The 26,471-nt window shown below is 60.9% G+C and overlaps 4 protein-coding genes across 7 annotated transcripts; 3 read left to right on the top strand and 1 right to left on the bottom strand.

Annotated features, from left to right (window-relative positions):
* Window positions 1–373: 373 nt before the first annotated feature.
* On the top strand, window positions 374–2,488 carry ZNF576 (zinc finger protein 576). Its single transcript, XM_071419247.1, has 3 exons — window positions 374–489; window positions 793–949; window positions 2,062–2,488. Exons 2-3 carry the CDS (start codon window positions 796–798, stop codon window positions 2,412–2,414), a joined length of 507 nt encoding a protein of 168 aa, XP_071275348.1. The 5' UTR covers window positions 374–489; window positions 793–795; the 3' UTR covers window positions 2,415–2,488.
* Window positions 2,489–2,798: 310 nt separating this feature from the next.
* Window positions 2,799–5,057, bottom strand: LOC139586084 (WAS/WASL-interacting protein family member 1-like). Its single transcript, XM_071419241.1, has 4 exons — window positions 4,920–5,057; window positions 4,276–4,414; window positions 4,042–4,153; window positions 2,799–3,960 (listed from the first exon to the last, which is right to left on the bottom strand). Exons 2-4 carry the CDS (start codon window positions 4,403–4,405, stop codon window positions 3,126–3,128), a joined length of 1,077 nt encoding a protein of 358 aa, XP_071275342.1. The 5' UTR covers window positions 4,406–4,414; window positions 4,920–5,057; the 3' UTR covers window positions 2,799–3,125.
* A 303-nt stretch (window positions 5,058–5,360) lies between these two features.
* Window positions 5,361–12,504, top strand: LOC139586080 (apomucin-like). 2 transcript variants are annotated; one of them, XM_071419235.1, is made up of 3 exons: window positions 5,361–6,564; window positions 8,570–8,983; window positions 9,296–12,504. In XM_071419235.1, the coding sequence occupies exons 1-3, from the start codon at window positions 6,486–6,488 to the stop codon at window positions 12,487–12,489; spliced, it is 3,687 nt and encodes a 1,228-aa protein (XP_071275336.1). In that variant the 5' UTR covers window positions 5,361–6,485; the 3' UTR covers window positions 12,490–12,504. The 2 variants fall into 2 exon arrangements, with proteins under 2 accessions (XP_071275336.1, XP_071275335.1); XM_071419234.1 differs by having other exon boundaries at window positions 8,570–12,504.
* A 269-nt stretch (window positions 12,505–12,773) lies between these two features.
* Window positions 12,774–22,399, top strand: LYPD3 (LY6/PLAUR domain containing 3). Of its 3 annotated transcripts, XM_071419236.1 has the most exons (10): window positions 12,774–12,853; window positions 13,188–13,295; window positions 13,389–13,574; window positions 13,694–13,813; window positions 14,033–14,158; window positions 14,779–14,916; window positions 19,612–19,749; window positions 20,428–20,631; window positions 21,199–21,336; window positions 21,412–22,399. In XM_071419236.1, the coding sequence occupies exons 1-10, from the start codon at window positions 12,799–12,801 to the stop codon at window positions 22,359–22,361; spliced, it is 2,163 nt and encodes a 720-aa protein (XP_071275337.1). In that variant the 5' UTR covers window positions 12,774–12,798; the 3' UTR covers window positions 22,362–22,399. The 3 variants fall into 3 exon arrangements, with proteins under 3 accessions (XP_071275337.1, XP_071275338.1, XP_071275339.1); XM_071419237.1 differs by lacking the exon at window positions 14,033–14,158 and having other exon boundaries at window positions 12,778–12,853; XM_071419238.1 differs by lacking the exons at window positions 14,033–14,158; window positions 14,779–14,916 and having other exon boundaries at window positions 12,784–12,853.
* The last annotated feature ends 4,072 nt before the right edge of the window (window positions 22,400–26,471 follow it).

Here is a 26,471-nt window from a genome sequence, read left to right as displayed (position 1 = left end):
ATATAAATTCCTCTATAAATATATTTAAAATTGATATAAATATAGCAATTATAATTACATAAAAATAATTTCTATATTATTCTATAGAAAACTGGGACAAACCGGGAAAGGGTTAAAGGGGGATTTGGGGTTACTGGTTTATACTGGGAGGGACTGGGGCGGACTGGGGGTTCCTGGACCGTACTGGGAGCACTGGTTTTACCGGTTCGTGCTGGTTTTCACCGTTTTTTTAACGTTTTTTACCGTTTTTTACTGGTTTTTACTGGGACATTCCCACTCCTCCATGGGGCGCCAACGCCGCTCCAAACCCCGCCCCTCTGCTCCCGCGCAGTCCCGCCCCCTTTTCCTATTGGCCACCACTGACATCACCCGCTTCAAACCACGCCCACTCCACCCAGCGGAGTGGGCGCGGCCAAAACTCCCAGACCGGAACCGGAAGCGGCTCCGGTGGTCGCCGCACCGGAAGCCGGAAGTGGCCGCCGAGAGCGAGTGAGGGGCGAGGGGGTTTTGGGGGGTTCCGAGGGGATTTTAGGGGTTCTGGGGGGTCCCGGGGGGGTCTTGTGGGGATTTTGGGGAGTCTCTGGTGGTTTTGGGGGATTTTGGGGGGTCTTGGGGTGTTTTGGGGGGTCCCGAGGGGATTTTGGGGGTCCTGGGGGGGTCCCGGGCGGTGTTTGGAGGGTCCTGAGCGGGTTTGGGGGGTCCCGGAGGTTCCTGGGTGGGTTTTGGGGGTCCCGGCGCTTTCCGGGGTCGCCCCTGACCCCCCCCCCCCTTTTTCCCTTTCCCCTCCCCCAGCCCATGGCGCAGCCCCCGGATTTGGCCCCGCCCCCCTCGGAGTTGGCCCCACCCCCTTCGGCGCTCCCCTCCCCTCACCCTGAGGAGGAGGAGGAGGAGGAGGAGGATGAAGGAGGGGGAGGGGCCTGGAGCCCCCCCGGGAGCGGAGGAGCCGCCTGTGAGTGGGGGAGGGGCGGGGAGGGGCTCTGGGTGTCCCCAAATGTCCCCAGGAGGGTCCCTTGGGTGTCCCAGTGCCACCCCTGGGGTGTCACCAAGGTGTCCCCAAGGGTCTCTGGGGGGTCCTGGGGTGTCCCCAATGTCCCCAGAGGTGCCCCTGGGTGTCCCAGTGCCACCCCCTGAGTGTCCCAAATGTCCCTGGGCTGGGTCCCTGTGGTGTCCCCCAGAGATGTCCCCAATGTCCCCGTGGTGTCCCTGTGGTGTCCCCAATGTCCTCTTTGTCCCCCTGAGTGTCCCCGTGTGTCCCAGTGCCACCCCCTGAGTGTCCCCAGTGTCCCTGGGCTGGGTCCTTGTGGTGTCACCTCTGTCCCTGTGGGTGTTCCTTTGGTGTCACCTTTGTCCCCATGTCCCTGTGGTGTCACCTCTGTCCCTGTGGTGTCCCAGGGGTGTCACCTCTGTCCCCATGTCCCTGTGGTGTCCCCTGTGGTGTCACCTCTGTCCCCTGTGGTGTCACCCCTGTCCCCTTTGTCCCCTCAGACCGGTTGGGTGCCCCGGGCTGTGTCCCAGTGCCACCCCCAGAGATGTCCCCAATGTCCCTGGGCTGGGTCCCTGTGGTGTCCCCAGAGATGTCCCCAATGTCCCCCAGGTGTCCCTCAGGTGTCCCTCAGGTGTCCCTGTGTGTCCCCAGTGTCCCCGAGCTGTGTCCGTCTGTCCTGGTTCCATCTGTCCCGGTGTCCGTCTGTCCTGGTGTCCGTCTGTCCATCCTGAGGGGTGTCTGTCTGTCCCTATGGGTGTCTGTCCGTCCTGAGGGCCGTCTGTCCGTCCTGGGCTGTGTCCGTCTGTCCTGGTGTCCGTATGTCCATCCCGAGGGGCGTCTGCCTGTCCTGGTGTCCGTCTGTCCGTCCCGAGGGCTGTCTGTCCGTCCTGGGCTGCGTCGGTCCGTCCTGGTGTCCGTCCGTCTGTCCATCCTGAGGGGCGTCTGCCTGTCCCCATGGGTGTCTGTCCGTCCTGGTGTCCATCTGTCCTGGTGTCCGTCCGCCTGTCCCTATGGGTGTCCGTCCGTCCCTGTGTCAGTCTGTCCGTCCTGATGTCCGTCTGTCTGTCCCCCCCCAGACTCTCCGGGCTCCCAGCACTGCCCCAGGTGTTTGATCACCTTCCCCGACGCCGTTTTCGCCGCCCGCCACGCCAAGCGCCAGCACCCGCGCGATTTCGCCCTGGGCCTGCGGGGGTCGCTCTTCGTCTGCTTCGTCTGCGCCCGCCCCTTCGGCTCCTCCCCGGCGCTGCTGCGCCACCAGCGCGGCCACGCCCACAGGGGGGCGGAGCACAGGGAGGCCGCGCCCGCCGCCGCCGCCAGCAGGAAAGCCACGCCCCCAGCGCCGCTGGAGTGCCGGGAGTGTGGGCGGGGCTTCGCCCGGGAGGGGGCGTTGCACCGGCACTACATCCGCCATGCCAGGGGCGAGCTCTGAGAGGGGGCGGGGCTTGTGGGGAGAGGGGGCGGGGCTTGGCGGGGAAGGAATAAAGCGGAGGAACTGGGTTGTGATTGGTCGTGAGGGTGTGATGTCACTGGGGGGGGATGTGACGTCAGCGGTGAGAAAGGGGGAGGGGCTTTGGCGCTGATGACGTCATCCCGTCGACGTCAGCCTGATGACGTCACCCGGTAAAATCACCCCGGTGACGTCACAACAATGACGTCACCCGATTAACACCAGGCCCGGTGATGTCACATCGATGACGTCACTCCGGTGCCATTATCCCCGTGATATCACACCCCCCCCCGATGACCTCACCCCGATGACGTCACCCCGACCCATTTATCCCAACGACGCCAGTAAGATGACATCACGCTAATGTCATCATCTCATTAGCATAACCCCTTATGATGTCACAACTTCGCCATTAATCCGATGACGTCACAACGATGACGTCACATGTGACGTCACGCCACAAACATCACCCCCCCATCGTGACGTCACCCCGATGACGTCACACCGGCGCCACTCTCCCGATGACGTCAGCCCCATCGTCACAACCCCCGATGACGTCACCATAGTGATGCCACCCACATGACGTCACCATGATGACGTCACCAAATAAACCCATCCTGATGATGTCACGCCGATGACGTCACCCCCATTAACACCACCCCCAATGACATCACACCCACCCCATTCAAATATTTAAAAAATCATCCAGGCCACGCCCTCCATCCATGACATCACTTCCTGTTGCCGACACCGCCTCCTCCTCCTCCTCCTCCTCCTCCTCCCTCCCCCCCATTGGGCCGCACCGGGAGCGGGGTGGGCGTGTCCCCAACCCGAGTGGGCGTGTCCCCCTCGCAGTGGGCGTGTCCCCCCCGCGGTGGGCGTGTCCCCCCCGCGGTGGGCGTGTCCTAGAGCTCCCCCCTGGCGTGCAGCATGTAGTGCTCGTGCAGCTCGGCCACGAGGCCGAAGGCCCCGGCGCACTCGGTGCAGCGGAAAGGGGCGGGGCTCCGCGGGGCGGGGCTGGGCGGGGCGGGGCTTGGCGGGGGAGGGGCGGGGCGGCGCGGGGGTGGGGGGGAGGGGCCCCGGGGGGTGTTGGTGGGGGAGGGGCGGCGCTGTCGGCGGCGGCTCCGGTGGCACCGATGGGCGCCGAGGGCGCCGGGGGCCACGAAGCCGAGGCCGCACTCGGCGCAGATGTAATGGAACTTGAACGGGGCGGGGGAGGGGCTCTGGGAGCGCGGGGGCGGGGCCGGCGGAGGGGGCGGGGCGTGGGGGGGCGGGGGGAGGGGCCTCTTCCGGCCCACGTGGTAACTGCGGTGGACCTTGAGCGCCCGCGAGGTGCCGAAGCCACGCCCACACTCGGGGCAGCGGTGCCAATCCCCGCCCCCCGTGGGCGTGGTCACGGGGCCGCCGCTGGCGGAGGCCACGCCCCCTCCGGTGGGAGCGGTTCCGGAGGCTTCCGGGGAGGCCCCTCCCCCACAGGGCGGCTCCGGGAAGGGCCGAGGCTCCGCCCCCAATGGGCGGGTCCGGGAACCTGCGGGGGGGGAGGGGCCAATGAAAAGGGGTGGGGGGAGGAGGGAGGCGGGGTCAATGAGAAATGGGGGCGGGGCCTGACCTGCGCAGCCGTTGGCGGGGGGGGGAGGGGGCGCCGCCGCTGTCCCCCGATGACGTCACCGACGTGGCCTCCTCTGATTCGCCGTCGTCGTCCTCGGGCGGGGCCGGCGGCGCTGGGGGGGGGGGGGGGAGGGGAGGGGATGGGGGAGGGGCAATGGCACAGGTGAGCGCCCCTCCCCCACCCCTCCCCGTTAGGCCCCGCCCCCTCCTCCCCCTTTGCCCCTCCCCCGCTCACCGCCGGCCGCTTCTTCCTCCTCCTCCTCCTCTTCCTCCTCCTCCTCTTCCTCTTCTTCCTCCTCTTCCTCTTCCTCCTCCTCCTCGAAGGCTCCGTCCTCGCTCCCCGGGCCCCGCCCGGCCGCCATCATGGCCACGCCCTGCCGGGGGTGGGACACGCCCACATTGACCCAGGCCACACCCACCTGACCCCGGGGAGCCCTCACTGGGTCACAAGCCCCTCCCACCAGCTCAAAAGCCACGCCCACAAAGGCACCAGGCCCCTCTCACATCCCATAAGCCCCGCCCACAAACCCCGAAGCCCCTCCCATCTCCCCAGCCCCGCTTTGCATTCCCAAACCCCGCCCACAGCCCCACAAGCCCCTCCTATGTTCCACAAGCCCCTCCCCCAACCCTTTGGCGCCTCCCACCTTCCGAGGCCCCGTTTTCCCCTTTCTAAGCCCCGCCCACCACCCCATAAGCCCCGCCCCTTTATCCCTTCGCCCCTCCCCCCTCCCACAATGCCCCGCGCGCCGCCGCCGATACGGGGGGGGAGGGGCGGGGTTCCCGCGCTCCCCACGCCCCTCCCCCCCACCCTGCGTCCCTCCCCCACCCTCCGCCCCTCCCCCCTCCCCCCGCCCCTCCCCCCCCCCGCGCCGCTCGCACCGCTCGGAGCCGCTCCCGGAGCCGCCGCCGCCGCCGCCCGCGCCGCGCATGCGCGGGGGGGGCGGGGCCAAACGGCGAACCACGCCCCCTCCCCTTTCCCCTTGTAACTGCCCCCGAGGCCACGCCCACCCCGCGCTTCCGGCGCCCCCTGGCGGGAAACGGGAGAGTGGGGGAGGGGAGGTCACGTGGAAAGAGAGAGGAGGGGACACGTGATGGGGACACGTGACCGAGATCGGGGGGGAAGGAGGGGGGTACACGTGATGGGCGGGACACGTGACCGGGAGGGGACCACGTGACCGGGAGGAACCAAAACTCCGCCCCCGAGAGCGAAACTGAGGCGTGGGAACGGAGCGGGAGTGGGGGAGGGGCGGCGGACAAATATGGGGGGGGGGGAGGGGAACCCAAATATGGGGGGCAGGGACGGGGGGAGGGGGGGACCCCAAATCTGGGGTCAATATGGGGGTTATGGGGCTGAGAACCCCGAATTTTTGGGGCAAGGACCCCAAATCTGTGGGGCAGGGACTGGGGGGGGACCCCAAAATCTCTGGGGATCCCAAATCTGTGGGGCTGAGACTCAGAGACCCCAAATCTGTGGGGTTGTGGGGCTGAGAGCCCCAAATCTGTGGGGCACGAACAGAGGGGACCCCAAATGCGTGGGGAGCACTCGAGAGACCCCAAATCTGTGGGGCAGGGGGACTGAGAACCCCAAATCTGTGGGGCTGGATATGGGGGTGACCCCAAATCCGTGGGGCCGGATATGGGGGGTGACCCCAAATCCATGGGGTGGGACATTGGGGTGACCCCAAATCTATGGGGTGGGACCTTGGGGTGACCCCAGATCTATGGGGCCGGATATGGGGGGTGACCCCAGATCTATGGGGCCGGATATTGGGGTGACCCCAAACCCGGGGTGACCCCAAATCTGTGGGGCCGGATATGGGGGTGACCCCAGATCTATGGGGTGGGACCTTGGGGTGACCCCAAATCTATGGGGCCGGATATGGGGGTGACCCCAGATCTATAGGGCCGGATATTGGGGGTGACCCCAAATCTATGGGGTGGGACCTTGGGGTGACCCCAGATCTATGGGGCCGGATATGGGGGTGACCCCAAATCTGTGGGGCCGGACATTGGGGTGACCCCAGATCTATAGGGCCGGATATTGGGGGTGACCCCAAATCTATGGGGTGGGACATTGGGGTGACCCCAGATCTATAGGGCCGGATATGGGGGTGACCCCAAACCCGGGTTGACCCCAAATCCGTGGGGCCGGATATCGGGGGTGGGGGGGGGGAGGGGTGACCCCAAATTCCGGCCCCGCCCGGGGTCACTGGGGGTGGGTGGGGGGGGTGGGGCCGCCCCCATTAATTAATTTCCATTTCTTTAATTAATCCTCGCCGGGGTACCCCATAATTGAGGGGGGGGCGGGGCCGCCCCACATTCCAGGGCCGAGGCCGCCGCCCCTCCCCCACCCACGGGGCGGATTTTGGGGGTGCGGGGTGGGGGGAGGGGGGGGGAAGGGATTAAAGGGACCCCCCCTCCCCCCAAGCGGGGCCCGACCCCGCCATGGACGCGAGGGGGATGAAGAGGAGGAGGAGGAGGATGAGGATGAGGATGGGGGTGATGGCGCTGCTGGCGCTGCTGGGTGAGATTTGGGGGGCATTTGTGGGATTTTGGGGGGAATTTGGGGTTCTGTAGGGGATTTATGGTGGATTTATGGGGGAATTTGGGGTTCTGTAGGGGATTTATGGGGGATTTATGGGGGTCTATGGGGTGGGTTATCGGGGTCCTATGGGGGATTTGTGGGGTCCCATAGGGGATTTATGGGGAAATTTGGGGTCCTGTATGGGATTTATGGGGTTCCATATGGGATTTATGGGGTGCTATGGGGCGATTTTGGGGGGTTCATGGGGTGCTATGGGGGAATTTGGGGGGTCCTGTAGGGGATTCATGGGGTCCTATGAGGGAATTTGGGGTCCTATGGGGGATTTATGGGGGTTTTGGGGTGCTATGGGATGGGTTATGGGGTGCTATGGGGGATTTATGGGGGTCTATGGGGGGATTTGGGGTGCTATGGGGCGATTTTGGGGGAATTTGGGGTTCTGTAGGGGATTTATGGGGGATTTATGGGGTGCTATGGGGGAACTTGGGGTGCTATGGGGTCCTATGGGGGATTTATGGGGGAATTTGGGGTGTTGGGGGGGTTTATGGGGGATTTATGGGGTTCTATGGGCGAATTTGGGGTGCTATGGGGTGGGTTATGGGGTTCCATATGGGATTTATGGGGTTTTATGAAGGAATCTGGGGTCCTATGGGGGATTTATGGGGGAATTTGGGGTGCTATGGGGGATTTATGGGGGTCTATGGGGGATTTATGGGGGTCTATGGGGGAATTTGGGGTGCTATGGGGCCCTATGGGGCATTTACGGGGGAATTTGGGGTCCTCTAGGGGATTTATTGGGTTCTGTAGGGGATTTATGGGGAAATTTGGGGTGCTATGGGGGATTTACGGGGGTCTATGGGGCATTTATGGGGGTCTATGGGGGAATTTGGGGTGCTATGGGGTCCTATGGGGTGCTATGGGGGATTTATGGGGGAATTTGGGGTCCTAGAGGAGATTTATGGGGGGATTTGGGGGAATTTGGGGTGCTATGGGGTGGGTTTTGGGGTGCTATGGGGTTCTGTAGGGGATTTATGGGGGGATTTGGGGTCCTATGGGGGTTCTTGAGGGGAATTTGGGGTTCTATGGGGGATTTATGGGGTTTTATGGGGGAATTTGGGGTGCTATGGGGTGGGATATGGGGAAATTTGGGGTGCTATGGGGGATTTATGGGGTTCCATATGGGATTTATGGGGGTCTAGGGGCGATTTTGGGGGATTTTTGGGGTTCTATGGGGGATTTGGGGGCTCCCTTTGGGTCCCTTTTGGCTCCGGGGTCCCCTTGGGGTCTCTGGGGGTCCCTTTTGGGGTCTCTTTGGTGCCTCTTTGAGGTTTTGTGGATTTTTGGGGGGTCCCTTTGAGGTTTTGGGGGTCACTTGGGGTCTTTTGGGGTCCCTTTTTGGGGTTTTGGGGCCTCTTTTGGGGTCTGGGGTCTCTTTGGGTTTTTTGGGGTCTCCGGGGGTCCCTTTTGGGGTCTCTTTGGGGCTTTTTGGGGTGTTTGGGATTTTTTTGGGCTTTTTGGGATTTTTTTGGGGTCTCCAGGGGTCCCTTTTGGGGTCTCTTTGGGCTTTTTAGGCTTTTGGGGATTTTTTTGGGTTTTGGGGTCTCTTTGGTGTTTTTGGGGTCTCCGGGGGTCCCTTTTGGGGTCTTTTGGGGCTTTTTGGGGTATTTAGGATTTTTTTGGGGCTTTTGGGGATTTTTTGGGATTTTTGGGATTTTTTTGGGGGTCTCTTTGGTGGTTTTGGTGTCTCCGGGGGGTCCCTTTTGGGGTCTTTTGGGGCTTTTTGGGATGTTTGGGATTTTTTTGGGGCTTTTGGGGATTTTTTTGGGGTCTCTTTGGGCTTTTTGGGCTTTTTGGGATTTTTTTGGGTCTCTTTGGGATTTTTGGGATTTTGGGGTTTTTTTGTGTTTTTGGGGTCTCCGGGGGGGTCCCTCCATGACCCCCCCCTTGACCCCCCCCCCCCCTTTCTCCCCTCCCCCTCCCCCCCCAGCTCTCTGTGCCCCTCCCCCCTCCTCGGCCGCCCCCACCCCTCCCCCACCCCCACCCCCTCCCCCCTCCAGGCTCTGCGGCCCCGCCGCCCCTCCCCCACCGCTGACCCCTCCCCCACCGCCGCCCCCGGACTGCGAAGGAGCCGAGGGGACCCTGGGGACATCGGGGACATCGGGGACATCGGGGACACCTGAGGGGACATCGGGGACAACCCTGGGGACATCGGGGACACCCCTGGGGACATCCAGGGCCACCAACTGCTCCGGGGACGCCGCCATGGTGGCACCAGGGGGGGACATCGAGCTGGGGGGGACACGAGGACCCGGGAGTGGCCCTGGGGACAACGTGGGACACCCGAGTGAAGCCCCCGGAGATGCCACCACGGTGGTGGCACCTGTGACAGCGACACCGGGAGGTGACAAAGTGCTGGTGGGCACCCAGGGTGACATCAAGGTGGAGGGGACAGAAGATCCGGGTGTCACCGGTGACCCCAGGGACACTTTGGGACACCTCAATGAAGCCCCTGGAGATGCCACCACCACAGAGACCTCTGTCCCAGTGTCCCCAGGAGGTGACAAAGTCCTGGTGGGCACCCAGAGCGACGTAGCCATGGAGGTGACAGGTGACCCAGGTGTCACCACTGACCCCAGGGACACTTTGGGACACCTCAATGAAGTCTATGGAGATGCCACCACCACAGTGACCTCTGTCCCAGTGTCCCCAGGAGGTGACAAAGTGCTGGTGGCCACCAGTGGGGACGTGGCCATGGAGGGGACAGCCCAGCCCAGTGTCACCGGTGACCCTGGGGACATCGTTGGAGATGTCAGTGAAGCCCATGGAGATGCCACCACCGTGGTCACCTTTGTCACCACAGCCCCAGGAAGTGACAAAGTCCTGGTGGGCACCCAAGGTGATGTCGGTGTGGAGGGGACAGAAGATCCGAGTGTCACCACTGACCCCAGGGACACTTTGGGACACCTCAATGAAGCCCCTGGAGATGCCACCACGGTGGTGGCACCCGTGACCACGTCCCCAGGAAGTGACAAAGTGCTGGCAGCCACCAATGGGGACGTGGCCATGGAGGTGACAGGTGACCCAGGTGCCACCACTGACCCCAGGGACACTTTGGGACACCTCAATGAAGTCTATGGAGATGCCACCACCATGGTCACCTTTGTCCCAGTGTCCCCAGGAGGTGACAAGGTGCTGGTAGGCACCCAGAGTGACATCAAGGTGGAGGGGACAGAAGATCCGGGTGTCACTGTTGGCTCTGGGGACATGGTTGGACACCTCAATGAAGCCCCTGGAGATGCCACCACCGTGGTCGCCTTTGTCACCACATCCCCAGGAAGTGACGAAATCCTGGCAGCCACCAATGGGGACGTGGCCATGGAGGGGACAGATGAGACACGTGTCCTCTGTGGCCCTGGGGACACTTTGGGACACCTGAATGAAGCCCCCGGAGATGCCACCACCGTGGTCACCTTGGTCACCACATCCCCAGGAAGTGACAAGATGCTCCTGGCCAATGGTGGTGACGTGGCCATGGAGGGGACGGCCCAGCCCAATGTCACCGGTGACCCCAGGGACACTTTGGGGCACCTCAATGAAGTCTATGGAGATGCCACCACCACAGAGACCTCTGTCCCAGTGTCCCCAGGAGGTGACAAAGTGCTGGCAGCCACCAATGGGGACGTGGCCATGGAGGGGACAGCCCAGCCCAATGTCACCGGTGACCCTGGAGACATGGTTGGAGACCTCAATGAAGTCTATGGAGATGCCACCACCGTGGTGGCACCTGTGACCTCATCCCCAGGAAGTGACAAGATGCTCCTGGCCAACGGTGGTGACGTGGCCATGGAGGGGACAGAGGCGACACGCGTCCTCTGTGGCCCTGGGGACATCGGGGCAGGAGTCACTGAAGCCCCTGGAGATGCCACCACAATGGTGGCACCCGTGACAATGACACCAGGAGGTGACAAAGTGCTGGTGGGCACCCAAGGTGATGTGAGTATGGAGGGGACAGAAGATCCGGGTGTCACTGTTGGCTCTGGGGACATCGTTGGACACCTCAATGAAGCCCCTGGAGATGCCACCACCGTGGTGGCACCCGTGACAATGACACCAGGAGGTGACAAAGTGCTGGTGGGCACCCAGAGCGATGTAGCCATGGAGGGGACAGAAGATCCGAGTGTCACCCGTGGCCCTGGGGACATCATTGGACATCTCAATGAAGCTCCCGGAGATGCCACCACCACGGTGACCTCTGTCACAGTGTCCCCAGGAAGTGACAAAGTCCTGGCAGCCACCAATGGGAATGTGGCCATGGAGGGGACAGCCCAGCCTGGTGCCACCAGTGACCCCAGGGACACTTTGGGACACCTCAATGAAGCCCCCGGAGATGCCACCACCGTGGTCACCTTTGTCACCACAGCCCCAGGAAGTGACAAAGTGCTGGTGGGCACCCAGAGTGACGTCGGTGTGGAAGGGACAGCCCAGCCCAATGTCACCGGTGACCCTGGGGACATGGTTGGAGACCTCAATGAAGTCTATGGAGATGCCACCACCGTGGTGGCACCGGTGACCACGTCCCCAGGAAGTGACAAAGTGCTGGTGGGCACCCAGAGTGACGTCGGTGTGGAGGGGACAGCCCAGCCCAATGTCACCGGTGACCCTGGGGACATGGTTGGAGACCTCAATGAAGCCCCCGGAGATGCCACCACCGTGGTGGCACCGGTGACCACGTCCCCAGGAAGTGACAAAGTCCTGGTGGGCACCCAGAGCGATGCAGCCATGGAGGTGACAGGTGACCCAGGTGTGACTGGTGACCCTGGGGACATCGTGGGACACCTCAATGAAGTCTATGGAGATGCCACCACCACAGTGACCTCTGTCCCAGTGTCCCCAGGAGGTGACAAAGTCCTGGCGGCCACCACTGGTGACGTGGCCATGGAGGGGACAGAGGCTCCACGCGTCCTCTGTGGCCCTGGGGACACTTTGGGACGCGTCACCGAAGCCCCCGGAGATGCCACCACCATGGTGGCACCGGTGACCACGCCCCCAGGAGGTGACAAAGTCCTGGTGGGAACCAATGGGGACGTGGCCATGGAGGGGACGGCCCAGCCCGGTGCCACCAACTGCTCCTGGGACACTTTGGGACGCGTCCCTGAAGCCCCCGGAGATGCCACCACCATGGTGACATCTGTGACCACGCCCCCAGGAGGTGACAAAGTCCTGGTGGGCACCAATGGGGACGTGGCCATGGAGGTGACAAGTGCCACCAGTGACCCCAGGGACACTTTGGGACACCTCAATGAAGTCCATGGAGATGCCACCACCATGGTGACCTCTGTGACCACGCCCCCAGGAGGCGACCAATCCCTGTTGGCCAACGGCGGTGACGTCACCACGGAGGGGACGGCCCCGCCCAATGTCACCGGTGGCCCTGGGGACACTTTGGGGCACCTCAATGAAGTCCATGGAGATGCCACCACGGTGACGTCACCCGTGACCACGCCCCCAGGAGGTGACCAATCGCTGGTGGCCAATGGCAGTGACGTCACCACGGAGGCCGCGGCCCCGCCCCCCGATCCCGGCTGCTCCTGGGGCACCGCCCCCGCCCCCATGACGTCACCCCCGGCAAGCTCCGCCCCTTCCGCAGCCGACGCCATCATGGTGGCGCCGGGCGGTGACGTCATGGCCGGGGAGGCCCCGCCCCCCTGCCGAGGCCCCGCCCCCCACGCGGCTTTCCCGGTCACGGCCGCCCCTCCCCCCCCCGGGCCTCCAAAGCTCCGCCCCTTTCTCCTCCAGGCCCCTCCCCCTCCTGCTCCCCCTCCTGCTGCCCCTCCCCCTCCTGCTGCCCTGAGCGCCCCTCCCCCACCCCCAGGCCCTATTTATTGGCCCCTCCCCCACCTCATTTAAATAAAGCGGCTCTGATTGGTCAGCTCCGATTGGTGTCAATGAACGGGGGGGGGAGGGGCGGGCTCGGCCCCTCCCCCGCCTCCATCCCGCCCCTCCCCCACTCCTCATTTCCCCATTTCGTGCCCCAAAATAAAAACCCCAAAAAGAGGAAATTGAGGGTGGGGGAGGGGCGGAATGGATTGGGGGGGGAGGGGAGGGGGGGTGGGCGTGGTTTGCGCTCGGCCCCGCCCCCTCCCCCTTCCCCTCCTTATAAAAAGGGCGCCAAAAAACCCCCCGGGGGTGGGGGAGGGGCCCCAAAGGCGGCCGAGGATGGGGTGGGGGTGGGGGTGGGGCTGGGTCGTGGCCTGGGGGCTGCTGGGAACAGATAACCCCTCCCCCACCCCGGAAACCCCTCCCCCACCCACCTGGAACCCCCTCCCCCACCCCCTCCGGGTCGCCTCTGGGTGGGGGAGGGGCGGGGAAATTTTTTTGGGAATTTTTTGGGTTTTTTTGCGGGGGGGGGGTTTTGAGGGGTGTCCCCCACCCTATGCCCCTCCCCCATCTTTTACCCCTCCCCCACCCCCCCGGGGTTATTTTTCGGTGGGTGGGGGAGGGGTGGGAATTTTTTATTTTAAATTTTCCCCCTTTTTTTTGTGGGTGGGGGGTGGGGGTCTCACCCCTCCCCCCCCTTCCCCTCCCCTCCCCCCCCCCCTCCCCAGCCGTCCCCGCCCTGCGCTGTCCCCTCTGTGACGTCACCGGCTGCCGCCCCGCCCTCTGCCCCGCCCCCCGCGCCGTTTGCCGCCGCACGACGCTGACGTCACTCAGAGGTACCGGGGGGGGGAGGAGCCAAGGGGGAGGGGCCAAGGGGGAGGGGGCGGGGTCACTCCTCCTTGGTTCCCACCCCTCCCCCCCCCCCCCAGACGGGCTCGAGCTGCGGCGGGAGGAGAGCGGCTGTGACGTCACGGGCCCGCCCGATGTCGTCATCACGTTCCGATCCCGCGGGGAGCTCGTGACGCTGCGCGAGGAGCGCTGGGGGGAGGGGCCGGAGGAAAAGGGGGCGGGGCCCGGCGGGAGCCACGCCCACGACACGCCCAGCAACGGAACCGGTGAGTGAGGGGGGATGGGAGCGGCCCAAACTGGTCCAAACTGGTCCAAACTGGTTTAAACTGGTTTATACTGGTCCATACTGGTTTATACTGGTTTTTACTGGTTTATCCCGGTCCAGGCCCCGCCCCCCGGCTCTGCCCCACCTGTGACGGTTCCTGCCCCTCCCCCCTCCCGGCGCTGCCCTGCCCCCGCCCCCAGGATCGCTGCATTGACGTCATCAGCAGGGGACCCGATGGAGGTGGGGGAGGGGCTGGGGGGCGGGGCCACAGTGGGGGGAGGGGTCACGACGGGGGAGGGGTTTTGAGTGTGTGGGAGGAGCATGGAAAAGGGGGCGTGGCCACATCGGGGATGGGAGGAGTTTTTTAACCTGGGGGCGGGGCTTGGGGGCTTTGGGGTCTTTTTTTTTTTTTCTATGTGGGCGGGGCCATCCCCGTGACCCCGCCCCGTGACCCCGCAGAGGGGGAGGGGCGTCGGCTCCGGGGGTGTGGCCAGGCCGGGCCCTGCCGGGGCCTCCTCGCGTTCGATTCCGGCCGCGGCCGCCGGGTGGCGCTAAAGTGCTGCGAGAGCGCCCAGTGCGAACTGGGTGAGACTGGGGGCACTGGGAAAGGGTTAAAGGGGGATTTGGGGTCACTGGTTTATACTGGGAGCGACTGGGAATGGACTGGGAGCGACTGGGAGAGACTGGGATGGGATTGGGATAAACTGGGGGGGACTGGGATCAAACTGGGAGCAACTGGGAGTGACTGGGAGAGGGTTAAAGGGGGATTTGAGGTTACTGGTTTATACTGGGAGGGACTGGGATGGGATTGGGAGGGACTGGGATGGACTGGGAAAGGCTTAAATGGAGATTCGGGGTTACTGGTTTGTACTGGGAGGGCACTGGGATAAACTGGGAGGGACTGGGAGGGACTGGGAAAGGGTTAAAGGGGGATTTGGGGTCACTGGTTTATACTGGGAGGGACTGGGAGGGACTGGGATCAAACTGGGAGCTACTGGGATGGGATTGGGACAAACAGGAAGGGACTGGGAGGGACTGGGAAAGGATTAAATGGAGATTTGGAGTCACTGGTTTATACTGGGAGGGACTGGGAGGGATTTCAGTGTGACGGGGGCACTGGTTTATACTGGTCTGTGCTGGTTTGAACTGGTTTAAACTGGTTTTTACTGGTCCTTACTGGTTTTTACTGGTCCATGCTGGTGCAGAGGCCGGGCCGCCCTCAGGCTTGAGCTGTTGGGGCTATGACGGCCCCGCCCCTTCGGAAGGCTCCGCCCCCTCGGAAGGCCCCGCCCCCCTGCGCTGCGCGTGGGGGCGGGGCCGCTGCGTCACCGCCTGGGGCCGAGGTGGGGGAGGGGTGGAATTGGGGGGGGGGTCCCTATGGGGCCACGGGGGTCTCGGGGTCTCTATGGGGTTTCTATGGGGCCGGAGGAGTCTCTGTGGGGTCTCTCTGGGGTCTCTGTGGGGCCAGGGGGTCTCTATGGGGTTTCTATGGGGCTGGGGGTCTCTATGGGTTCTCTATGGGGTCTCTATGGGGCAGGATGATCTCTATGGGGTCTCGATGGGGCTGGGGTCTCTGTGGGGTCTCTATGGGGCCAAGAGGGGCTCCATGGGGTGAAGGTTCCTATAGGGTCTCTATGGGGTGGGGATTTCTATGGGGTCGCTATGGGGTCTCTATGGGGCTGGGAGGGTTCTCTATGGGGCAGGATGTTCTCTGTGGGGTTTCTATGGGGCTGGGGTCTCTCTGGGGTCTCTGTGGGGCCGGGGTCTCTCTGGGGTCTCTGTGGGGCAGGATGATCTCTATGGGGTTTCTATGGGGGTCTCTGTGGGGTCTCTATGGGGCCAGGGGGTTTCTATGGGGTTTCTATGAGGTCTCTATGGGGCCAGGGGGTTTCTATGGGGTTTCTATGGGGCTGGGGTCTCTCTGGGGTCTCTATGGGGTGGGGATTTCTATGGGGTCTCTATGGGGCAGGATGTTCTCTGTGGGGTTTCTATGGGGCTGGGGTCTCGATGGGGTCTCTATGGGGCCAAGAGGAGCTCTATGGGGTGGGGATTTCTATGGGGTTTCTATGGGGTCTCTATAGGGCCGGGGGGGGTCTCTATGGGGCCGGGGGATCTCTCTGGGGTTTCTGTGGGGCCAGGGGGTCTCTATGAGGTCTCTGTGGGGCCGGGGTCTCTCTGGGGTCTCTATGGGGCAGGATGATCTCTATGGGGTCTCTATGGGGTCTCTGGGGTCTCTGTGGGGCCGGGGCCCCCCTGACCCCTCCCCATTTCCCCCCCCAGGTCCCGCGGGGTCCCCGTGGCTGCTCCGAGGCTGCGCCAGCCCCGAGTGGTGCCAGAGCCCCGTGGGGCTGGGGGGGCTCTGGGGGGGCTCTGTGGGGCCGGGGGACCCTATGGGGGAATCTATGGGGCCGGGAGGATCTATGGGGCCGGGGGGCTCTATGGGGCAGGGAGAATCTATAGGGGATTCTATGGGTCCGGGCGGATCTATGGGGCAGGGAGGATCTGCGGGGGATTCTATGGGGGATTCTATGGGGCCGGGGGCCTCTATGGGGGCTCCTATGGGGCTGCGCTGCTGCCGCGGCCATTTTTGCAACGCCCTCCCCGGTGACCCCGCCCCTCCCAGCGCCGCCCCTCCCCCCCCGCTCGGGCCCCTCCCCCCCCTGCTCTTCCTCCCCCTCCTCCTCCTCCTCGCTGCCCCACAGGTTTAGGGTGGGGCCGGCCCCGCCCCATTGATGGACCTGGGGGAGGGGTGGGGGCAGGAAGGGGTTAAAAACCCCCAGGGGTGGGGGGAGGGGCGATTGGGGGAGGGGTCGGGGGGGGGGGGCTATGGGGCAGAGCTGTGGGGTTTCTATGGGGTTTCTATGGGGCAGAGACCATTTAGGACCCCGCTATGGGGCAGAGCTTTGGGGTTTTCTATGGGGCAGAGCTGTGGGGTTTCTATGGGGTTTTCTATGGGGCAGAGCTGTGGGACCCTCTTTAGGATTTTCTATGGGGCAGAGACCATTTAGGATCCTGTTAAGAGCAGAGTTATGGGGCAGAGCTGTGGGGTTTTCTATGGGGCTGGGCTATGGGGTTTTCTATGGGGTTTTCTATGGGGCAGAGCTCTGCTGTGGGGCAGAGCTGTGGGGCTTCTATGGGGTTTTCTATGGGGCTGTGCTATGAGATTTCCTATGGGGCCAAGCTGTGGGATTTTCTATGGGGCAGAGCTTTGAGACCCTGCTATGGGGCAGACCTATAGGGTTTCCTGTGGGGTTTCTGTGGGGCTTCTATGGGGTTTTCTATGGGGCAGAGCAATGGGATTTTCTATGGGGCTGTGCTATGAGATTTCCTATGGGGCCAAGCTGTGGGATTTTCTATGGGATTTTCTATGGGGCAGAGCTTTGAGACCCTGCTATGGGGCAGACCTATAGGGTTTCCTGTGGGGTTTCTGTGGGGCTTCTATGGGGTTTTCTATGGGGCAGAGCAATGGGATTTTCTATGGGGCTGTGCTATGAGATTTCCTATGGGGCCAAGCTGTGGGATTTTCTATGGGATTTTCTATGGGGCAGAGCTTTGAGACCCTGCTATGGGGCAGACCTATGGGGTTTCCTGTGGGGTTTTCTATGGGATTTTCTCTGAGATTTTCTATGGGGTTTCTATGGGGCAGAGCTCTGGGTTTTTCCCCCTCTCCATTCCCTGAACCCTCTCCGTGGGGCCCGTGGGGCTCCCTTGGCCTCGCCGTGGGGCGGGGAGCCCCGAGGGGGCCCCACCCGGCCCCACCCGGCCCCGTTCCCATAAATGGGGGCGGTTCTGCCCCACGGGCCGGGGCCGGGCCGGGATGTGGGGCCGGGCCATGGGGGGGGCGCGGCCGCTGCTGCTGCTGCTGCTGCTGCTGCCAGGTACGGGGGGGATTTGGGGGCATTTTGGGGCATTTTGGGGCACCTGGGGGGGATTTGGGGGGTATTTGAGGGGTGGGAAGGGGTCAGGACTTGTGGGGCAGGGAGGGTGTCAGGGCTGAGATCTGTAGGGCAGGGGGAGTTTAGGGTCAGATCTATGGGGCAGGGGCTGTTGGTGATCAGAGCTATGGGGCTCTGGGGGTCTTGGGGTCAGATTTATGGGGCGGGGGGGGTCAGGGATGAAATCTGTGGGTCAGGGGTCTGTGGGGCAGAAAAGGGGTGTTTGGGGTCGGATCTATGGGGCAAGTGAATGTCAGGGCTGAGCTCTGTGGGGCAGGGGTTGTGTGGGGTCGGATCTGTGGGGCAGGGGAGTTGTCAGGGCTGAGATCTGTGGGGTAGGAGGAGTTTGGGGTCGGATCTATGGGGCAGAGGGGGTGTCAGGGCTGAGATCTGTGGGGCAGGGGGGTTCAGGGGTCAGGATCTATGGGGCAGGGGGGGTGTCAGGGCTGAGATCTGTGGGGCAGGGTCAGATCTATGGGTCAGGATCAGATCTGTGGGACAGGAGGATTTAGGGTCAGATCTATGGGGCAGGGAGAGTTTGGGGTCAGATCTGTGGGGCAGGGCAGTGCCAGTGCCGGGATCTGTGGGGCAGGGGGTGTTTAGGGTCAGATCTATGGGGCAGACGGGGTGTCAAGTCTGAGCTCTATGGGGCAGGATCAGATCTGTGGGGCAGGGGGATTTAGGGCTGAGCTCTATGGGCCAGGGGGGGTTTCTATGGGGCAGGGGGGGTTTCTATGGGGCGGGGTCAGGATCTATGGGGCAGGGGGGTTCAGGGCGTGCCGTGGGTCGGGCAGGACAGGCCGGGGCACGTCCGGGCCCGCGGGGAGGGCGCGGTGACATTTGGGGCGTTCGGGGCCGGTGACGCGTGGGGTGGGGTTGGGGAGGTGTGGGGTGGGAATGTGGGGGGTGGGGATCCATGGGATGGGAATCTATGGGGCACTGATCTGTGGGGTCAGGGCTCTGTGGGGTGGGATGTATAGGGCACTGATCTATGGGGTGGGATTTGTGGGGTCACTGATCTATGGGGGCAGTTTATGGGGCCTTGATCTATGGGGCAGGGGTCTATGGGGCGGGATTTATGGGGGCACTGATCTATGGGGCAGGGATGTGTGGGGTCACTGATCTATGGGGCACTTTATGAGGTCAGGGCCCCATGGGGCACTGATCTATAGGGCAGTGATCTATGGGGTGGATCTATGGGGCAGTTTATGGGCTCAGGGCTCCATGGGGCAGTTTATGGGGCCAGTGATCTATGGGGCGGGATGTGGGACAGACTCTATGGGGTGGATCTATGGGGCAGTTTATAGAGTGTCTATGGGGCAGAATCTGTGGGGCAGGGCTCTATAGGGTGAATCTATGGGGCAGGATCTCTGGGGCTGCGCTGCCTCAGCTGCAGTGAGGATGATGATGGTGGGGTGGATCTATGGGGCAGTTTTTGGGGTCAGGGCTCTATGGGGCAGGGCTCTATGGGGCAGTTTTTGGGGTCCCTGATCTATGGGGCAGGGCTCTATGGGTCCCTGACCTATGGGGTGATCAATGGGGCAGTTTTTGGGGTCAGGGCTCTATGGGGCAGGGCTCTATGGGGCAGTTTATGGGGCCAGTGATCTATGGGGTGGGATGTGGGGCAGGTTCTATGGGGTGGATCTATGGGGCAGGGCTCTATAGGGTGGATCTATGGGGCAGTTTTTGGGGTCCCTGACCTATGGGTCCCTGATCTATGGGGCAGGGATCTATGGGGCAGGGCTCTATGGGGCAGTTTTTGGGGTCCCTGACCTATGGCTCCCCGATCTATGGGGCAGGGATCTATGGGGCAGGGCTCTATGGGGCAGTTTTTGGGGTCCCTGACCTGTGGGTCCCCGATCTATGGGGCAGGGATCTATGGGGCAGTTTTTGGGGCAGGGCTCTATGGGGCAGTTTCTGGGGTCCCTGACCCGTGGGTCCCCGATCTATGGGGCAGGGCTCTATGGGGCAGGGCTCTATGGGGCCGTTTTTGGGGTCCCTGACCCACGGCTCCCCAATCTATGGGGCAGGGCTCTATGGGGCAGGGATCTATGGGGCCGTTTTTGGGGTCCCTGACCCATGGCTCCCCCATCTATGGGGCAGGATCTCTGGGGCTGCGCTGCCTCCGCTGCGGTGACGATGATGATGATGACGATGGCGGCTCCTGCCGTGACGTCACCGATGTCGCCTGTCCCGACAGCAGCGACGTCTGCGGGGAGGCCCTGGCGGCCGTGACCTGGAGTGAGTGCGGGCTCCCAGTATAGACCAGTACAAACCAGTATAGACCAGTGACCCCAAATCCCCCCTGAACCCTTCCCCAGGCCCTCCCAGTATAGACCAGTATAGACCAGTATAGACCAGTAACTCCAAATCTCCCTTTAACCCTTTCCCAGGCCCTCCCATGGCCCCCAATCCCCTCCCAGTACAAACCAGTAACCCCAAATCCCCCTTTAACCCTTTCTCATTCCCTCCCAGTCCCTCTCAATCCCCTCCCAGTCCCTCCCAGTATAAACCAGTAACCCCAAATCGCCTTTAACCCTTTCCCAGTCCCTCCCATTGTCTCCCAATCCCCTCCCAGTCCATCCCAGTCCATTCCATCCCTCTCCCAGTTTATCCCAGTCCCCTCCCAGTCCCCTCCCAGTTCCCTCCCAGTATAAACCAGTGACCCCAAATCCCCCTTTAACCCTATCCCAGTCCCTCCCAGTTTATCCCAGTCCCTCCCCGTTTATCCCAGTCCCTCCCAATCCCCTCCCAGTCCCTCCCAGTCCCTCCCAGTCCCTCCCAGTATAAACCAGTGACCCCAAATCCCCCTTTAACCCTTCCCCAGTCCCTCCCAGTCCCCTCCCAGTCCCTCCCACCCCTCCCAAACGCCCCCACTGACCCCTCCCCCACTGACCCCTGTGACCTCTGACCCCCCAGGCCACGGTCAGCTGACCCTGGGCTGGCGTGGGTGTGGCCGGGGTCAGCCGGGGTCGCTGGCCAGGGCCCTGACCCTGCCCGGCCTCGTGGCCTTCGAGCGGCGCCGCAACTGCCGGGGGGAGGCGTGCAACGGAGAACTGCCCCTGGGGGGGCAACGGCAGCGGGAACCGCCCCAGGGCGGGCAGCAGGAACCGCCCCCGGCCGGTACGGGGCACTGGGAGGGGACTGGGAGGGACTGGGATAGACTGGGATAGACTGGGAGGGGATTGGGAGGGGTTGGGAGGGACTGGGAGGGAGTGGGAGGGGATTGGGAGGGACTGGGAGGGGACTGGGATAAACTGGGAGGGACTGGGAGGGACTGGGAGGGACTGGGAGGGGACTGGGAGGGACTGGGAGGGGCTGGGAAGGGACTGGGAGGGGCTGGGAGGGGATTGGGAGGGGATTGGGAGGGGTTCGGAGGGACTGGGAGGGACTGAGAGGGACTGGGATAAACTGGGAGGGACTGGGAGGGGATTGGGAGGGGTTGGGAGGGACTGGGATAAACTGGGAGGGACTGGGAGGGGATTGGGAGGGACTGGGATGGACTGGGAGGGACTGGGATGGACTGTGAGGGGAGTGGGCGGAGCCGGGAGGAGATTGTGACTGACTGGTTTATACTGGGATGTACTGGGAAGGCGTTGGGGGGGGCGGGGCCTCTCCCAGTGCAGGGATTTGGGGAGGGGCTTGTGGGGTTGACCCCCCCTGACCCCTCCCCCTGGCCCCTCCCCCCAGCCAACAGCTCCGCCCCCTCCCCCAACGGCCTGCGCTGCTACGGCTGCCCCGAGGCCGGGCCCTGCCCCCCCACCACCATCGTCCATTGCTACGGCGACCTCCGCGCCTGTTTCCATGGCAACGTCACCCTGCGCGCCGGTGAGGCCCCGAAACCCCGCCCCCTCCGCTCTAAGCCCCGCCCACTTCGCGCTAAACCACGCCTTCCTCCCTCAGGTAACGTCACCTTGTGGCGGGAGCTGCGGGGCTGCGTCCCCGATGGCGGCTGCGCCCCCGAGCGCCGCGGCGACGCCGACGCCTCATTGGCCGGCTCCTGTTGCCGTGGCGACCTCTGCAACGACAAGATGGCCGACAAGAGTTTGTTCTCGCCCGATTTGCCCCGGCTGGAGCTGCTGCCGCACGGCCACGCCCCCACGGCCGCGCCCGAAAATGCCACGGCAGACGGGGGCGGGAAAAATGGCACCCGCGGCAAGATGGCTGCCGCCGGTGGTGGTGGCGGCAATATGGCCGCCGGTGATCACGTGGGTGCTGGTGATGGGAAAACGGCCGCGCCCGAGCGCGACGTGGGCGCCGGGGGCAAGAGGGCTGCTGGGGGCAAGATGGCTGCCGGGGGCAAGATGGCTGCCGGGGGCAAAATGGCAGACGGGGACAAAATGGCGGACGGGGGCAAAATGGCTGATGGGGATAAGATTGGTGACGGAGACAAGATGGCTGCCAGTGGCAGGATGGTCACCAGGGACAAGATGGCCGACGGAAACAAGATGGCTGACGGAGACAAGATGGCCGACGGAAACAAAATGGCCGACGGAAACAAGATGGCCGACGGAGACAAGATGGCCGACGGAAACAAGATGGCCGACAGAGACAAAATGGCCGACGGAGACAAAATGGCTGACAGAGACAAGATGGCCGACGGAGACAAGATGGCCGATGGAAACAAGATGGCCGATGGAGACAAGATGGCCGACAGAAACAAGATGGCCGACGGAGACAAGATGGCCGACGGAAACAAGATGGCCGATGGAGACAAGATGGCTGCCGGTCACGTGGCCCCCAGGCGGCCAATGGGGCGCAAGGACGGGATCAAGGGCCCGGTGGGGCGGGGCCAATCGCTGGGCGGGCCCGGGTGGCTCCTCCCCTTCCTGCTGCTGCCCCTCCTCCGCTGAGGGCGGGGCTTGCTCTGCAATAAATGGGTGTGGCTTGAGCGCCGGTGCCGGAGTCGTTTTTTTGGGGGAAAATTGGGATTTTTTGATGGGAATTTGGTGGTAAAAAATTGGTAAATTTTGGGTTAATTATGTGATGGGTTTTAATTGGGTTTGAATTATTTTTTCCCTGTGTTTTTGGGTTTTTTTTTGTTATATTTTCGTTATTTTTCATAATATTTTCCTACTATTATTAGGAACATTATTAATTATTATTAATAATATTATTAATAACTTAATTATAATTATAATTTTAATTATAATTATAATTATTATTCCCTTAAGTCATAATTACCAATATAATTACCTACTATTAAAATTATTTTAATAATATTAAATTTTATTCATTCTAATTGGTGATTATAATTAAAGGTAATATTAATATTAATATTATTATTATTATTCTTTTGCCCTCAAGTCATGATTACTAATATAATTTATTATTATTATTATTATTATTATTATTATTATTATTATTATTATTATTATTATTATTATTTTACCCTCGCATCCTAATTACCAATACAATTACCAACCATTATTACAATTTTAACAATATTTAATTTTATTCACCGTAATTAACAAACATCATTAGCAAAACCTCATTAGGGCTCAGCCAGCCCCTCCCACAAAAATGACCAAAAAAAGGAGATTTTTGTCCCAAAAAACCTTTAATAAATACAAAAGGGGGCGGAGCCAGAAGCTCCCAGTGCTCCCAGTAAGGGGCAGGGGGGGGTCCCAGTTTGGGGGGGATTTTGAGGGGAAAAGGGCGGGAAAATGTGAGGGGAAAAGGGAAATATGGAGAAAAAAGGGAAATATGAGGAGAAAAGGGAAATATGAGGGGGAAAAGGGTGGGAAAATGTGAGGGGAAAAGAGAAATATGAGGGGGAAAAAAGGCGGGAAAATGTGAGGGGAAAAAGAATGGGAAACATGAGGGGAAAAGGGGTGGAAATATGAGGGGAAAAAGGCAGGGAAAACATGAGGGGGGGAAAAGGTGGGAAATGTGAGGGGAAAAGATGAAGGGAAAAGGGGAAATGTGAGGGGAAAATGGAGAAAAAATGTGAGGGAAAAAGGGAAATATGAGGGAAGAAAAGAGCGGGAAAATGTGAGGGGAAAAAGGTGGGAAACATGAGGGGAAAAGGGACGGAAATGTGAGGGGAAAAAAGGCGAGAAAATATGAGGAGAAAAGAGAAATATGAGGGGAAAAGGTGGGAAAACATGAGGGGAAAAGGGAAATATGAGGGTGAAAACGTGAGGGGAGCAAAAAGGGCGGGAAAATGTGAGGGGAAAAGGGAAATATGAAGAGAAAAGAAAAATATGAGGGGAAAAGGGAAATATGAGTGAAAAAGGTGGTGAAATATGAAGAGAAAAGAGAAATATGAGGGGAAAAGGGAAATATGAGGGGGGAAAAGAGCGGGAAAACGTGAGGGGAGAAAAAAGGGCGGGAAAACGTGAGGGGAAAAGGGAATTATGAAGGGAAAAGGGAAATATGAGGGGAAAAGGTGGGGAAATATGAGAGTGAAAAGGGAAATATGAAGATAAAAGAGAAATATGAGGGGGAAAAGAGCGGGAAAACATGAGGGGAGAAAAGGGCGGGAAAACGTGAGGGGAGAAAAAAGGGCGGGAAAACGTGAGGGGAAAAGGGAAATATGAGGGGAAAAGGGAAATATGAGGGGAAAAGGTGGGGAAATATGAGAGTGAAAAGGGAAATATGAAGATAAAAGAGAAATATGAGGGGGAAATGGAAATATGAGGGGGAAAAAGAGCAGGAAAACCTGAGGGGAGAAAAAAGGGCGGGAAAACGTGAGGGGAGAAAAAAGGGCGGGAAAACGTGAGGGGAAAAGGGAATTATGAGGGGAAAAGGTGGTAAAACATGAAGAGAAAAAGGGAATTATGGAGAGAAAAAGGGAAATATGAAGAGAAAAAAAGGAAATACAAAGGGAAAAGCGTCAGAAGGCGGCGGCGCCGCGGGTGAGGGTGAGCACGGCGTCCATCCAGATCCTCAGGGCCTCGGCGCTGGGCGCCACCAGCCAGAACAGGCGCTCGTAGGTCTTGAGGCAGAAGGTGAGGCGCGGGTTGGGGCTCTGGGGAGGCCATTTTGGGCTCAGCCATGACGGTTCCACCCCCTTTAATGTCCCCGCTCGAAATCCCCGAAATTCGCAGATTTTTTATTATTTTTTTTTTTAAATTCACCTTTCCGGCCACGCGGCCGGGGTCGTACCAAACCTCCTCGATGGCTTGGAAGTAGATGACGCCCTTGAGCTTCGTTTGGGCTTGGTCTGGGGGATATGGAAATGGTGGGGGGGACCCAAAAGCCAGGCCCAGATCCTCCTCCATCCCCTATACCCCAATATTTCACCAGGTACCTCCCAAAAAGGCCCCAAAACCCACCTTGGACCCCCCATATTGGGCCCCAAAACCCCCCCAGTTTTCCCTTATAGACCCCAGACCCACCCTGGACCCCCATATTGGGCCCTAAAACCCCCCAATATTTCCCCAAAATGCCTCAAAACCCACCCTGGACCCCCATATTGGGCCCCAAAACCCCCCAATATTTCCCCAAAATGCCCCCAAAACCCACCCTGGACCCCCATACAGGGCCCCAAAACCCCCCCAGTTTTCCCCTATAGACCCCAGACCCACCCTGGATGCCCATTCTGGGCCCCAAAACCCCCCAATATTTCCCCAAAATGCCTCAAAACCCACCCTGGACCCCCATATTGGGCCCTAAAACCCCCCAATATTTCCCCAAAATGCCTCAAAACCCACCCTGGACCCCCATATTGGGCCCCAAAACCCCCCAATATTTCCCCAAATTGCCTCAAAACCCACCCTGGACCCCCATATTGGGCCCCAAAACCCCCAAATATTTTCCCTATAGGCCCCAGACCCCAAACATTCACCCCAAATTCCCCCAACCTCCACACGCCACCCCCAATATCCCCCCGAGACCTCCCCAAAATGCCCCCAAATACCCCAAAATGCCCCAAATTTCCGCCCCAGTACCCCCATAATAGGCCAGGACCCTCCTCTGGGGGTCCAGGTGGAACCAGCGGCGCCTCCAGGTCTTGATTCTCCCACCCATTTTGGTGAGGGGACCCCTCAGGGACCCCCCCAAAATCCTCAGGCCCCCGACGGCCTCGGGGCGGTGCCCGCGGGCCCGGAGGGCGCAGAGGAGGTCGGGCTGGAAAAATATCCCCAAAAAAATAGAAAAAAAATTTAAAATATTGGAGTTAATGGTTGGAAAATTGGGGTAGGGAAGGCCCAAAGTGTTTCCTGAAATGACTCCCAAATGAATCGCCCGAAAATTTCCGCGAATCGACACGAAATCGTCTGAAAAACCCGCCCCAAAGTCTGCATAAAATCATAAAATCCGACGATGAATTGGCCCCCAGATCCTCTAAAAATAATAATAAAAAATCCCCCCAAAATCTCCCCAAAATCCACCCCAAAATTCGCATAAAATCCAACGATGAATTGGCCCCAAATCCCCTAAAAATAATAATAAAAAAATCTCCCCAAATTCCCCCCAAAATCCCCCCCAATCCCATCATTGAGGGGGCGGAGTCACCTCAGGAGGAGGCGTGGCCTGAGCTGGAGGGGGCGTGGCTTGTGCTGGAGCGGGCGGGGCCTCATCAGAAATGGGCGTGTCCGTGGTGGGCGGGGCCTTGACAGCTTTTCGAGCCTCCTGAGGTTTGGGGGGGCAGTGAAGCCACGCCCCCTTTGACAACACTCCCATAAAGCCACGCCCCCAAACCATTTAAACCACACCCCCATAACGCATTACATCACCCAATTCGCCCATTTTAGGCCACACCCACCAGGACCTCCCCTTCCAAGCCACGCCCACACCGTATCAAGCCACACCCACAAATCATTTAAATAACATTGCCACGCCCTAATATGACATCATAACCCCTCCATTTTCCGCCCCGCCCACCCCAAGACCTCACCCCCCAAGCCACGCCCACAAAAGACCACACCCAACCAAGCCACGCCCACAGACCAATTAAACCACACCCCCACCATGCATTAAATTGTTTAAAATTCCCTTTTTAGGCCACGCCCACTCCC

This window comes from Agelaius tricolor, unplaced genomic scaffold, assembly GCF_023055355.1.
Source record: "Agelaius tricolor isolate 1412-34295 unplaced genomic scaffold, bAgeTri1.0.p SCAF_102, whole genome shotgun sequence".
NCBI classification, from domain to species: Eukaryota; Metazoa; Chordata; class Aves; order Passeriformes; family Icteridae; genus Agelaius; species Agelaius tricolor.
This window is presented reverse-complemented; position numbering and strand designations above follow the sequence as displayed.